The sequence below is a fragment of the Bombina bombina genome, chromosome 10, assembly GCF_027579735.1.
Source record: "Bombina bombina isolate aBomBom1 chromosome 10, aBomBom1.pri, whole genome shotgun sequence".
Taxonomy (NCBI): Eukaryota; Metazoa; Chordata; class Amphibia; order Anura; family Bombinatoridae; genus Bombina; species Bombina bombina.
In genome coordinates, this window is record NC_069508.1 from 18613583 (window position 1) to 18629909 (window position 16327).

The 16327-nt window shown below is 31.0% G+C and overlaps 1 protein-coding gene across 3 annotated transcripts in view; it reads left to right on the forward strand.

Moving 5' to 3' along the window:
* KCNT2 (potassium sodium-activated channel subfamily T member 2) overlaps positions 1-16327 on the forward strand; it is a 701340-nt gene that overhangs the window by 330811 nt on the left and 354202 nt on the right. For all 3 annotated transcript variants that reach the window (XM_053693834.1, XM_053693835.1, XM_053693836.1), the window contains exon 7: positions 12193-12276. In XM_053693834.1, the coding sequence (XP_053549809.1) occupies positions 12193-12276 (84 nt within the window). The remainder of the gene's footprint in view (positions 1-12192; positions 12277-16327) is intronic.

The window sequence follows — 16327 nt, forward strand, 5'->3', positions numbered from 1 at the left end:
ATCATCAAAGGGGCGCTGAAGAGGTCTTCCATCCGATTGAAGTCTTCATCCAGGCGGCGTCTTCAATCTTGATCCATCCGGATCGGAGCGGAGCCATCTTCAGACGAGCCGACGCGGAGCCATCTTCTTTCACCGACGACTTCCCGGCGAATGACGGTTCCTTTAAGTGACGTCATCCAAGATGCCGTCCCTCAAATTCCGATTGGCTGATAGGATTCTATCAGCCAATCGTAATTAAGGTAGGAAAAATCTGATTGGCTGATTAAATCAGCCAATCAGATTGAAGTTCAATCCGATTGGCTGATCCAATCAGTCAATCAGATTGAGCTCGCATTCTATTGGCTGATCGGAACAGCCAATAGAATGTGAGCTCAATCTGATTGGCTGATTCAATCGCCTGGATGAAGACTTCAATCGGATGGAAGACCTCTTCAGCGCCCCTTGGATGATGACTTCAATCCGATGGAAGACTTCTTCAGTGCCCCTTGGATGATGACTTCGGCTGCTGCGGATGTCCTCTTCTGTTCCATCGGTGGTCGGCTGGCTGAAGACGGCTAAAGGTAGGATGATCTTCAGGGGGGTAGTGTTAGGTTTATTTAAGGGGGGTTTGGGTTAGAGTAGGGGTGTGTGGGTGGTGGGTTTTAATGTTAGGGGGGGGTTGTAATTTTTTTTACAGGCAAAAGAGCTGAATTCTTTGGGGCATGCCCCGCAAAAGTCCCTTTTAAGGGCTGGTAAGGTAATAGAGCTGTTAACTTTTTAATGTAGAATAGGGTAGGGCATTTTTTTTATTTTGGGGGGCTTCGTTATTTTATTAGGGGGCTTAGATTAGGTGTAAGTAGCTTAAAATTGTTGTAATATTTTTTAAATGTTTGTAACTTATTTTTTTTTATTTTTTGTAACTTATTTTTTTTATTTTTTTGTACTTTAGTTAGTTTATTTAATTGTATTTCATTGTAGGTATTTGTAGTTAATTAATTTAATTTATTTAATGATAGTGTAGTGTTAGGTTTAATTGTAACTTAGGTTAGGATTTATTTTGCAGGTAATTTTGTATTTCTTTTAGCTAGGTAGATATTAAATAGTTAATAACTATTTAATAACTATTCAAACTAGTTAAAAGAAATACAAAGTTACCTGTAAAATAAATATAAATTCTAAAATAGCTACAAGGGTTTATTTTACAGGTAAGTATTTAGTTTTAAATAGTTTTAAATAGGAATAATTTATTTAATGATAGTGTAGTGTTAGGTGTAATTGTAATTTAGGTTAGTTTTTATTTTACAGGTAAATTTCTCTTTATTTTAGCTAGGTAGCTATTAAATAGTTATTAACTATTTAATAGCTATTGTACCTAGTTAAAATAAATTGAAATTTGCCTGTAAAATAAAAATAAATCCTAAGATAGATACAATATAATTATTATTTATATAGTAGCTATATTAGGGTTTATTTTAAAGGTAAGTATTTAGTTTTAAATAGGATTAATTTAGTTAATAAGAGTTATAATATTTAGATGTATTTAATTAATATTTAAGTTAGGTGGGTGTTAGGGTTAGGGTTAGACTTAGGTTTAGGGGTTAACATATTTATTATAGTTGCGGCGGTGTAGGGGGGGCAGGATTGGGGTTAATACATTTATTAAAGGTGGCGGTGGTATGGGGGGGGCAGGATAGGGGTTAATAAATTTATTATAGGTTGCGGCGGTATAGGGGGGGCAGGATAGGGGTTACTAGGTATAATGTAGGTGGAGGTGGGCTCCGGGAGCGGCGGATTAGGGGTTAAACAATTTATTTAGTGGCGGCGGGGTCCAGGATCGACAGGATAGGGGTTAATACAGTTATTATAGGTGGCGGCAATATGGGGGGGCAGGATAGGGGTTACTAGGTATAATGTAGGTGGCGGTGGGCTCCGGGAGCGGCGGTTTAGGGGTTAATACATTTATTATAGTTGCGGCGGGTCTAGGAGCGGTGGTTAAGGGGTTAATAACTTTATATAGTTGCGGGGGGGCTCCAGGGGCGCCGGTATAGGGGGTAGAACAGTATAGTTTAGTGTGAGTGCTTAGTGACAGGGGTATCAATAAAGCTGGGAAAAAGCCGAAGAGCAGCGAGATCGGATGAGTGATAACTATCACAGTCCGCTGCTCATCGCCCCGCACTTGGTGCGCAGCTTTTTGACAGCTTTATTGATAACTTTGGCGAGCGTATTCAGGTCCACGGTGGCAATGTGAGGCAAGCTTAGGCGGGCGTATTGGGGCAGGCGAAGGCAGGTAAGTATACACGTTGATAACTAGGCCTCTATGTGTATATACATATATATTTATGTGTTAGTATGTGTATATACATATATATTTGTGTTATTATGTGTATATACATATATATTTATGTGTTACTATGTGTATATACATATATATTTATGTGTTACTATGTATATATACATATATATTTATGTGTTACTATGTGTATATACATATACATTTATGTGTTACTATGTGTATATACATATACATTTATGTGTTACTATGTGTATATACATATACATTTATGTGTTACTATGTGTATATACATATATATTTATGTGTTACTATGTGTATATACATATATATTTATGTGTTACTATGTGTATATACATATATATTTATTTATGTGTTACTATGTGTATATACATATATATTTATGTGTTACTATGTGTGTATATACATATATATTTATGTGTTACTATATTTATATACATATATATTTATTTATGTGTTACTATGTGTATATACATATATATTTATGTGTTACTATGTGTATATACATATACATTTATGTGTTACTATGTGTATATACATATATATTTATGTGTTACTATGTGTATATACATATATATTTATTTATGTGTTACTATGTGTATATACATATATATTTATGTGTTACTATGTGTATATACATATACATTTATGTGTTACTATGTGTATATACATATATATTTATGTGTTACTATGTTTATATACATATATATTTATTTATGTGTTACTATGTGTATATACATATATATTTATGTGTTACTATATGTATATACATATACATTTATGTGTTACTATGTGTATATACATATATATTTATGTGTTATTATGTGTATATACAGATATATTTATGTGTTAGTATGTGTATATACAGATATATTCATTATAACTATTATTATTATCATTTATTTGTATAGCGCCGCCAAATTCCGTAGCGCTGGGTACAATGATAGGGGTATACAATGACAAAGATTTGTGATACAATACAAAACATAACAAGACTAAACAAATCTAGCACAGGAGGAAGAGGGCCCTGCTCCGGAGAGCTCACAGTCTATAGGTTTAGGGTGCAGAGTCATAAGGTTGGGGTAGCTTGTTACATTGGTTGTATTTGCAGCAGTGAGCCAGGCAGTTCATGTACATGTATTAGTTTGGTTCGTATGAGGGATGGAGGAGATATGGTACGCCTCTCTGAATAGGTGGGTTTTCAAGGATCGTCTGAAGCTATACAAGGTTGGAGAGAGTCTGATGGAGTGGGGTAGAGAGTTGCAGAGGACAGGAGCAGCACGTGCAAAGTCTTGGAGGCGGGAGTGGGACGTAGAGCTAACAGGAGTGTAGAGACATAGGTCAGAGGTTGATCGAAGAGGACGGGATGGGGAGTATTTCACGATGAGAGAGGAAATATAGTTGGGAGTTAGACTGTTGAGTGCTTTGTAGGTTAGGGCTAATACTTTAAATTGTATTCTGGAGTGTATGGGGAGCCAGTGTAGAGACTGGCAGAGCGGAGCAGCTGATGTAGATCGTTGACTTAGGTGGATGAGTCTAGCAGAAGCATTCATAATAGATTGGAGGGAGGAGGAGGAGAGGCAGTGTTTTGGAAGGCCATTTAAGAGTAGATTGCAATAATCAATGTGTGACAGGATGAGGGAATGAATAAGTATTTTTGTAGTTATTATGTGTATATACATATATATTTATGTGTTACTATGTGTATATACATATATATTTATGTGTTATTATGTGTATATACATATATATTTATGTGTTATTATGTGTATATACATATATATTTATGTGTTAGTATGTGTATATACATATATATTTATGTGTTACTATGTGTATATACATATATATTTATGTGTTACTATGTGTATATACATATATATTTATGTGTTATTATGTGTATATACATATATATTTATGTGTTACTATGTGTATATACATATATATATTTATGTGTTACTATGTGTATATACATATATATTTATGTGTTACTATGTGTATATACATATATATTTATGTGTTACTATGTGTATATACATATATATTTATGTGTTACTATGTGTATATACATATATATTTATGTGTTAGTATGTGTATATACATATATATTTATGTGTTATTATGTGTATATACATATATATTTATGTGTTATTATGTGTATATACATATATATTTATGTGTTAGTATGTGTATATACATATATATTTATGTGTTACTATGTGTATATACATATATATTTATGTGTTATTATGTGTATATACATATATATTTATGTGTTAGTATGTGTATATACATATATATTTATGTGTTACTATGTGTATATACATATATATTTATGTGTTATTATGTGTATATACATATATATTTATGTGTTAGTATGTGTATATACATATATTTATGTGTTAGTATGTGTATATACATATATATTTATGTGTTACTATGTGTATATACATATATATTTATGTGTTACTATGTGTATATACATATATATTTATGTTACTATGTGTATATACATATATATTTATGTGTTACTATGTGTATATACATATATATTTATGTGTTATTATGTGTATATACATATATATATTTATGTGTTACTATGTGTATATACATATATATTTATGTGTTATTATGTGTATATACATATATATTTATGTGTTAATATGTGTATATACAGATATATTTATATGTTAGTATGTGTATATACAGATATATTTATATGTTAGTATGTGTATATACATATATATTTATGTGTTAATATGTGTATATACATATATATTTATGTGTTAATATGTGTATATACAGATATATTTATATGTTAGTATGTGTATATACATATATATTTATGTGTTAATATGTGTATATACATATATATTTATGTGTTATTATGTGTATATACATATATATTTATGTGTTATTATGTGTATATACATATATATTTATGTGTTACTATGTGTATATACATGTATATTTATGTGTTACTATGTGTATATACATATATATTTATGTGTTACTATGTGTATATACATATATATTTATGTGTTACTGTGTGTATATACATATATATTTATGTGTTATTATGTGTATATACATATATATTTATGTGTTATTATGCTTATATACATATATATTTATGTGTTACTATGTGTATTTACATATATATATTTATGTGTTACTATGTGTATATACGTACATACTTATGTGTTACTATGTGTATATACATATATATTTATGTGTTACTATGTGTATATACATATATATTTATGTGTTACTATGTGTATATACAGATATATTTATGTGTTACTATGTGTATATACATATATATTTATGTGTTACTATGTGTATTTACATATATATATTTATGTGTTATTATGTGTATATACATATATATTTATGTGTTACTATGTGTATATACATATTTATTTATGTGTTACTATGTGTATTTACATATATATATTTATGTGTTATTATGTGTATATACATATATATTTATGTGTTACTATGTGTATATATATATATATATATATTTATGTGTTAGTATGTGTATATACATATATATATTTATGTGTTATTATGTGTAAATACATATATATTTATGTGTTAATATGTGTATATACATATATATTTATGTGTTACTATGTGTATATACATATATATTTATGTGTTACTATGTATATATACATATATATTTATGTGTTACTATGTGTATATACATATATATTTATGTGTTACTATGTGTATATACATATATATTTATGTGTTATTATGTGTATATACATATATATTTATGTGTTAATATGTGTATATACATATATATTTATGTGTTACTATGTGTATATACATATATATTTATGTGTTACTATGTGTATTTACATATATATATTTATGTGTTATTATGTGTATATACATATATATTTATGTGTTACTATGTGTATATACATATATATTTATGTGTTACTATGTGTATATATATATATATATATATATATATATATATATATTTATGTGTTAGTATGTGTATATACATATATATGTTTATGTGTTATTATGTGTAAATACATATATATTTATGTGTTAATATGTGTATATACATATATATTTATGTGTTACTATGTGTATATACATATATATTTATGTGTTACTATGTATATATACATATATATTTATGTGTTACTATGTGTATTTACATATATATTTATGTGTTAGTATGTGTATATACATATATATTTATGTGTTATTATGTATATATACATATATATTTATGTGTTACTATGTGTATATACATATATATTTATGTGTTATTATGTGTCTATACATATATATTTATGTGTTATTATGTGTATATACATATATATTTATGTGTTACTATGTGTATATACATATATATTTATGTGTTACTATGTGTATATACATATATATTTATGTGTTACTATGTTTATATACATATATATTTATGTGCTAGTATGTGTATATACATATATATTTATGTGTTAATATGCTTATATACAAATATATTTATGTGTTAATAGGTGTATATACATATATATTTATATGCTAGTATGATTATATACATATATATTTATGTGTTACTATGTGTACATACATATATATTTATGTGTAAATATGCTTATATACATATATATTTATGTGTTACTATGTGTATATACATATATATTTATGTGCTAGTATGTGTATATACATATATATTTATGTTAATATGTGTATATACATATATATTTATGTGTAAATATGCTTATATACAAATATATTTATGTGTTAATAGGTGTATATACACATATAAACACATAAATATATATGAATATATTCAAATACATATATATTTAAATTAAAGGTAGGTAAAGTAATCTGCTAATCATCTAGTTGTTGCAGGAAATCTGCTTTATTTTCCTGGTGACATGTCCCTCAAGCGGAAAGCAAATACAAGTTCTTGATATTTAAATCCCCCTTATATGCTGAGTTATGTTATCAGGGAGAGAGAGAGAGGCACAGACGACCTGACTATCTAAAGCTCTCTGATCTGGCGAGATTATAGAGGACATCTTGTCACTGCTAGAACGTCCATCAAAAAAAGAGATGAGAGAGAGTTTAGTAGGGGTTAATAAATTCTACATCCCATAGGTTGCTGGTAGCTCTCTTGCATTAAAAAAAGATGAAAAAGAGGACAAAATGATCATGAATCTGAAATGAGTAAAATTTGCAGATCTGATTATGGTTTTACTTAATGCAAACTCTGAATAATGTTGGAATACGCACCTTGTATTAAGCGCATTAGATGAAAGGTCTAAGAGAATACTTCAGCTGCGATAACAAAAGGATGAATATGTCATTTTTGTTATTTTGCCTCTTTACAGTGGGTTTCTTTCCATTAGGAGTTGGCATTTGGTATTTGAGTGCATAAATGCGTAAATAGTGGCAGATAACATTAGGCATTTTACAACCTCCTCAGAAAGGGTTATTACCATTTGCCATTGATAGAATGATTTCAGATAGACCATTAGTATAGAATTGTAAGTAGCTAATGGAAGGTAGGAGCTCCCTTGAATAGGAACCTGCTAATAATGGTTGAATGAAGAGAAAAGTTTATTTTCCAGGGGGCTATAGTAGGAAAAGAGGTTATGCTTGCATATAGATTGGAGGGGAATATAGGAAACCTTTATGCCACTTTATGTGGTAGAACATTGTAAGGGAACAAATGGTCCAGTTTTCTCTGTGAGAAACATAACTATTAGTCTATTAATAATATTGCAAAATGTGTGTTTTTTGAGTTTAATAAAAATTTATTTTCCTTATATATATGGATAAAGTTAATGGGGGCCTTTCATTTTTGGGATTAATGGACACTTCATAAATTAATTAAAGCCATGATAATGACAGTTGTAATGAAAGTAGTGGCAAGATATAATATATCTCCTTCTAGCAAATATCATCTCTGAACAACTACGCGTTTCACTGCCCTTAACTATTTAATTATTAACCATAAGTGACACCATTAAATATTTCAATCTATTCACCATGACTAAATACAGTCTGTTTGTTTCTATCCACATAATACTTTTTTTGGGTCATAATGCCAAAACTAAAGAATAAAGTAAATTACAGCCAATGTTAGGGGTTGTTGGGGATCTTGAAGTGTCTGAAATTCAGTTTCATCAGTTATTTCATCTGGCACAAATGCAGATCTCCTGCACTATGTGTGATAATTTGTGCAGAAATATATATATACTTGTGTGTGTCAGAGTGTTTGTAAATGTTGTTTGTATATACAGATACATGAGTGCCAGCATGTGTGTAAATTTGCATAAATATAGATACGAGTATCTGTGTGTTTGTAAATTTGTGTAAATACAGATACATGTGTGTCAGTTTGTGAATAAATGGTGTGTTATACAGATACATGTGTGCCTGTGTACATGTATATGGTGTGTGTATATACTGATAATTGTGGGTGTCACTTTGTTTGTAAATGATGTGTGTATATACATATACATGTGTGTCAGTATTTTTGTAAATGTTATGTGTATATACAGATACATGTGTGTCAGTATGTTTGTAAATGTTATGTGTATATACAGATACATGTGTGTCAGTATGTTTGTAAATGTTATGTGTATATACAGATACATGTGTGTCAGTATGTTTGTAAATGTTATGTGTATATACAGATACATGTGTCAGTGTGTTTGTAAATGTTATGTGTATATACAGATACATGTGTCAGTATGTTTGTAAATGTTATGTGTATATACAGATACATGTGTCAGTGTATTTGTAAATGATGTGTGTATATACAGATACATGTGTCAGTGTGTTTGTAAATGATGTGTGTATATACATATACATGTGTGTAAGTGTGTTTGTAAATTATGTATATATATATACACACACACACATATATATATATATATATATATATATATATATATATATATATATATATATATATATATACACACACACACACATTGTACCATAACATATAATTGAATCCTATACCAAAGTGGCAATGATACTTTTGCTCCTGCCCTGAAAACAGCCAGTGTGTTGGTGGCTATACACACATGCTGCCCTGATTGGCTCACCAGCATTGCCCATCTGAGGGGAAAAAGTATATTTGCTCTTGAGAGTTAACTTTAACTACAGTATGTGTTTAACAAACTTGTGTGGTTTTACAGGCACAGAGGGATGCAGAAGTACAATAGTAAATTACTCATTAAAGCTTGTTTTTACCTTTATATCTCCTTTTAGCTGATAAGTTTCACAAGCAATATTTATACTAGTGGTTATGTCTCTATAAAATAGACTTTGAATGGGGACAGAACATAAATATAAGACAAGTGGTGTTTCTATAAGGTTTGCAAGTTCAGGCAGGTTGGATCAAACAATTCTTTTTTGGTGTCACTGTAAATCTCCCAGGCACTGCTGATGGACAGTGTTATAGGATGTTGCCCTTGTAATTTGTCACACTTCAGATGAAACGCTGCCTGGTTTCTGATTACAATCCTACTGCCGCTGGCCAAGTCAAGCTCCTAAACGCTGGGTTTTCATTATCAAGCTTCTGTTGACTTCAGGATACCAGGAGTTGTTTTCTGTTTTGAAACTGAAAAAATAAATAAATAAGAGCAATTCAGTGCCCGTTATTTATAGAATGCTCCAAACTCTAGACCAGCTATGTATTGTTTTACACAGATTGTATTCAAAAGGAAATAGATTATTAATGTGATAAATTGTATAAAAATACTATATTTCTGTTTAGAAAAAGAATAACCCTTTTATTTTAGGTTATTCCTATTCAATCATCAGTTTGCTTGACACATAATTTATACCCAAGTGGCATTAGAAGGCGTAGCTTACTGCCTTGTATTAGCCTACATCTATGAACCTCTGCGTGACTTTGTGTCTTCTTAACCTGTCAAGCTAATACGTCTTTGTCTACAGCCAAGCACAAGTTTCATGTCAGTCAGTGCTTTCAGTTGCCTAGGGGAACCTTAGAGGTGCCCCTTATTGTATAATCAAGTAATACAACTATACAATAGCTCTCCCTGTCACCTTACATTCTGAACATTTAGCTGCCCAGTATGGAGTTCCACAAACTGTAACTGGCAATCTAGTGCCTTCTCTTCCACATGTATACGTTGGATGCCTCTGAACACAAGGTCTGAAATTATACCTACTTGCCTATGAGTTTAAAGTCCAAATACAGCCCTACCTACCATGCCCCTTATGTTGTCTTTATCACCCCTCGTAGGTGTCCAGTTATCTTTCAGAGGAATATTCTTTACATCAGGAAGTTTGTCACATCCCAAAACCTAAGACCAATCTCTTTTGTCTATTAAAGTTTTACAAAAAATAACTTTATCGTCTTAAACCAAATTTTTATAAAATTTAAATATTTGAATATAACAATTTAATATTACATTTGAATATAGATTTTAATATACTTACAATGAAGGTGTCTCCCTACTTCATTGGTAGTGACCCCAGAACCCCCATTCAGTTCAGATAGAGCATATCACATAAATGACCAAAACAAAAAAAAATCTGTCTTTGATGTGTAAAATATTTGTAGTCATTAAAGATTTAAGATAAAAAAATCTGTCCTACACAATATATTGGCTGAGCTTTCTTAATGATTCAGATAAGAGATTCCAAAACAAATAAAAAGCTGTCTTTTCTCAAGGACTAAAATCATATTTTCTGATAACTTGATTTTTATTCACATCACTGTAATGCTAAAATCCAGTATTTTTACAGTTTTTTTTTAATCTATTTTAATTTCCTTGAAGTATATATGTATCTAATTTATTTCTTTTTTAACGCATACATGTAAAATGTAAAATATCATGTCTGAAATTCTTTTTTATACGCTATGCTTACCTTTCTGTTTGTATTTTCTGTTATCTATTTCTCTGCCTATCCTTTAATATACTCATTATTGTTAAAGGGACAGTCTACTTCAATTTTTTTGTTTAAAAAGATAGATAATCCCTTCATTACCCATTTCCCAGTTTTGCATAACCAACACAGTTATATTAATATACTTTTTACCTCTGTGATTAACTTGTATCTATGCCTCTGCAAACTGCCGCCTTATTTCAGTTCTTGTGACAGACTTGCATTTTAGCCAATTGATGCTGACTCATAAATAAATCCACAGGAGTAAGCACAATGTTATCTATATAACACACAGAAACTAGTGCTGTCTAATTGTGCAACTGCCAAATGCATTCAGATAAGAGGTGGCCTTCTAGGGCTTAAAATTAGCATATGAACCTACGTAGGTTTAGCTTTCCACAAAAAATACCAAGAGAACAAAGCAAATTTGATGATTAAAGTAAGTTGGAAAGTTGTTTAAAATGACATGTCCTATCTGTATCAGGAAAGTTTAGTTTTTACTTGACTGTCCCTTTAATTTGCCAAGCTTTTTTCACTCTCCATCTATCTCTGTGTGTCACCTAAATTTGCTCAAATTCCTCTATTCTCTACAGTACACCAATTCATATGCTATTCTACATAGGGTAGTCACACACATATATACACACATACACCCACACGTGCACACATAAACAAAAACGTTGAACACACACACATACACACAGACACATAAACATGCACACACGCACAGAAATATACACACACACATGCACACACGTCCATATGCCGACACACACAAACATACAAATTCACACATACACACACATAAATATATATATTTGCACATGCACTTTCTTTCTGCCTCTAGCTGGAATACAATACCTGTTGTTCTGTCTAGATAAGAGTATTTACAAACAGAGCAAGCCCTGCTTTTCTTATTCTGTATTCTATATTACTCACAAGCTAAGAATAGCAGATGAATTTCATACAGATGGTTCTGTTTTTCTTTTCAGATTTTCTGGCCATCTTTAAGGGAATTATTTGTTCCTGTTTTCTTAAACTGCTGGCTGGCTAAACATGCTTTGGAGAACATGATAGTAAGTACACAAAAATAACCCAAACGAGGAGGCTGAGCATGGGTGTGAGATACTGGTCCTTTCAGTGTTACTCGGTCAACCTTGTGATGGTGTCCAATGAATGTCAGGATGCTGAAGAGTTATTTGTAGGGTTCACTTGTGTGAATTAGATGAGATCCCCAGCAAGTCTGGCTGAGGTGTGCTTCACATAACTTTTTTCTAGAACTCCTTTGAGCCAATTAAATTTGCTGTATTTTAAAAAAATGGATTGTCTTTTGTCGCTGATCCAATTCTTAGCTGATTTGCTGTCTCAAACCTGAATTATTTGTATTTATTAGACCAAAGAGCTGACTCTGAACCAAACTTTAGTCAAACACAATTTCCATGACACGTACATTGCATGACTTTCCCAATAGCATTTTGCTGAATCTTTCAATGGATTCAAATTAAATACCTAGTTATCCTTTCAAAAACCCATTAGTATTTTAAGTGCCTGTTTTTTTATGTTAAAGGGACATTAAACACTAAATAAATCATTGCTTGAATTATGTATTCAGAGAAAAGACTAGCCTGAGAATAATTTGTACATGTATTTTTAAAAATGATATTAGTTTTTTAAATATTGAAAAAATAAGGGTAAAGTAAATGTTTATATAAAGCACTGGGTGCCGCCATATTGTAACTTAGGTTACACTGAGGCCAATTAGGAATAGGTATAAATGGCTTGCTAGAAGAAATTAGTCTCTCCTTCTTGCCATATGGTCAGTGCAGAGAGTTGCCTGTAAATATTCAATCCCATATTCTATATAAGGATGCTTTAACTGCTTGGAAACTAACGCATAAATACTTGAGGCGTACATATCCGTGCCCTAGATATATCCCATTGGTGGGGAACATTGAATTCCCTCCAGGGATGGACACAAGCTCTTTCCAATTTTGGAAAAGGAAGGGACTCAGAACCATTGGGGATTGTTTAGATCCTTTAAATAAAACAATATGGACCTTTCAAGACTTACAAATCAAGTTTGAGTTACCTAGAACTCATTTTTATGCTTATTTGCAAGTACGGCATTATATTATGAACTTAATAAGAAAAGATTCTCTATTTTGGGATATATTGGTTTTTAGTCTATCACAAATCGAGTTTGAAAAGGGATCTTTCTCTATAACAGGCTTTTATAACGATCTGAGTTATAGAAATATTAGGGAAGGGATGGATGCATTAGTATATAAATGGAGCTTTGATGTTGCGGGGAGTCTAACACCTATACAAATTTGAGACAGTTTAAAGTTAGTTAAAAAAGCAACTCTCTCTATTCCTCTTAGGGAATCTCAGCTGAGGATGCTACACAGAGATTATCTAATACCGCGTAGAATGGCAAAATGGAATCAGGACTGTATTAACAGATGTAATGTGTCAAAAGGAAAATGCAGATTTTATTTATCATTTCGATACCTGCCCAAAGATTAAATATTTCTGATGTAAAGTACAATATTGGATTAAGCAAAAGCTTAAGATAGACATTCATTTGGGGGTACGGCAGATATGTTTATTTCAATGGGATGATAAGTATTTTGAAGGGCAAAAAATGGCTGTGGGGGTCATTCTTTTGGCTAGGAAGTGTATATTAGAACAATGGATCACTAAGAATGCGCCAACAATCTCTCAATTAAAAAATAAAATTATGAGACAGCTGTTTATTGAGCAATGGGACACTGAAATAGATCAATCTAATAGACTAAAGGGATTCCTTAATGAATGGCAGACTTATATTAAGGTACTGGATCATGAGGTACAGAAACCAATTCTAAAACATTTTGCCCATTCAGAACTAATAATGGAGGATAGGCTCTGAGGAAAATGGACCTGTCTGGATGATAGCACGTAATGAGCATTTAAAGTTGGAGAGTTAGGAGGGAGAGGGGAGGGAGCAGTGGAGAGGAGTGTTTTTTTTTTGTTTTGTTTTTTTTGGGGGTTTTTTTTGTTTGTTTTTTCCTTGTAACCCATCCCCATAATTAGGTCAAGATAAATAAGAAAATAGAGAGAATGCCATCCCTAGAATCAACAAGTGTGATTTTTTTTCTTTTTCTTCAATTTAAGAGTTTTGTAATAGTGTGATACTGGAAAATGCAGAGAGAGGGTAACAGAAATAAGTTTTTCGAATTAAAGGGACAGTCTACACCAGAATTTTTATTGTTTGAAAAGATAGATAATCCCTTTATTACCCATTCCCTAGTTTTGCATAACCAACACAGTTATATTAATACACTGTATCTAAGCCTCTGCAAACTGCCCCCTTATTTAAGTCCATTTGACAGACATCCATTTTAGCCAATCAGAGCTTGCTCACTGGAACTCCAGTTGCGTGAGCACAGTATTATCTATATGACACACATGAACTAACACCCTCTAGTGGTGAAAAACTGTCAAAATGCTCTGAGAGAAGAGGTGGCCTTCAAGGGCTTAGAAATTAGCATGTGAACCTCCTAGGTTTAGCTTTCAACTAAGAATACCAAGAGAAGAAAGCAAAATTGGTGATAAATGTAAATTGGAAAATTGTTTAAAATTACATTTTCTATCTGAATCATGAAAGGTTTTTTTGGACTACACTGTCCCTTTAATAGAAGAAAAGGTAAAAGTCATATTTTTGCATTATATAACTACATGAATAACAAATGTATTATTTATAGTAACTGAATAATGAATATTTCTTTTTATGTATAATTGTATATGTATGAGCAAAAAGGCAATAGATGTTATGATGCCAATTTTTTGTTATGTATAAGATACCCTTTTATCTTCCTCTGTGAAATAAATATAAATTTAAAAAAAAAATGGCTTACTACTGTGTGCAACCAATAACTGTGGAACAGAGCTGTGTCTGAACTGCCTTGTTAAACATGAGTTGTAAAGCCCACAATATTCAGAATTAAATTACAGGAAAGGAAACAAAATAAATAATGAAAGTATAGTGCAAAGTTGTTTCACTACATGTAATTAAACAATGTATATTAATATCTTGAGGTGTTTAATGTCCCTTTAAATTTCCAAGATAAAAAAAAATGTAATGCTTAAGATAGGGCATACAAAAAAAATCCAATTTATTTCATTAATAAAATGTTTCATTGTCTAAGTATCCTTTTTAAAGGATACTTAGGTAGGCTCAGGAGCATGTTTTGAACACAATATGCACAATATTATTACTAGCATTGTTGCAAATACAGCTGACATATAGGGCCCCATTTATAAAATGACTAACTTTGTAAGTGTAGTCCTGCTACATATTTATCCCTAATTGGTTTTATCTAATAACAACTGAAGACAATGCTTTAGACTTGGCTGATAAGTTACTCTACAATAACACAACAGATGTATCTTCTAATTACTGTCCCTTTAAGTGAAAAAAATCATCACGCAAATCAAGCAGTAATTATCATTATGGAATACATTTGTTTTTTTTAGCCTTTTACTTCTATAAAAATCAGTGACAATTCTTGGAAAAAAATTAAATCTTCAAATATGGTTTCATGTGTTTTGCTTTTGTATAACAACTTTTTGCTGTTGTATCCTTTGCTAATTCAAATGTTTTTGTCATCCATATGAATCTTCTAATGGATTATAATTATTTGCACAAAAAAAAAAAAAAAATCACCCGAGCCACAGTATGAGATCTGGTTATAATCCAGTGTTACCTTTTTTAATGTTCTTGTAACATAAATGCATTACAGGCAGTTCCTGGGTTACAGACATCTGACTTAAAGGGACATAATACTCATATGCTAAATCACTTGAAACTGATGCAGTATAACTGTAAAAAGCTGACAGGAACAAATCACCTGAGCATCTCTATGTAAAAAAGGAAGATATTTTACCTCACAATTTCCTCAGCGCACCAGAGTAAGTGCTGTGTAAAAAGTTATACTTCAGCTGCTGTCCAGCTACAGGCAAAAAAAAAAATGAAGAAATTAACTACAGCCAATCAGCATCAACAATGCTGAGTTCATGAACTCTTTGGTAAAATACCCTCACTACAAAAAAGCCTGTTTAAAAGATCCAAGGTCACAGGTTCAA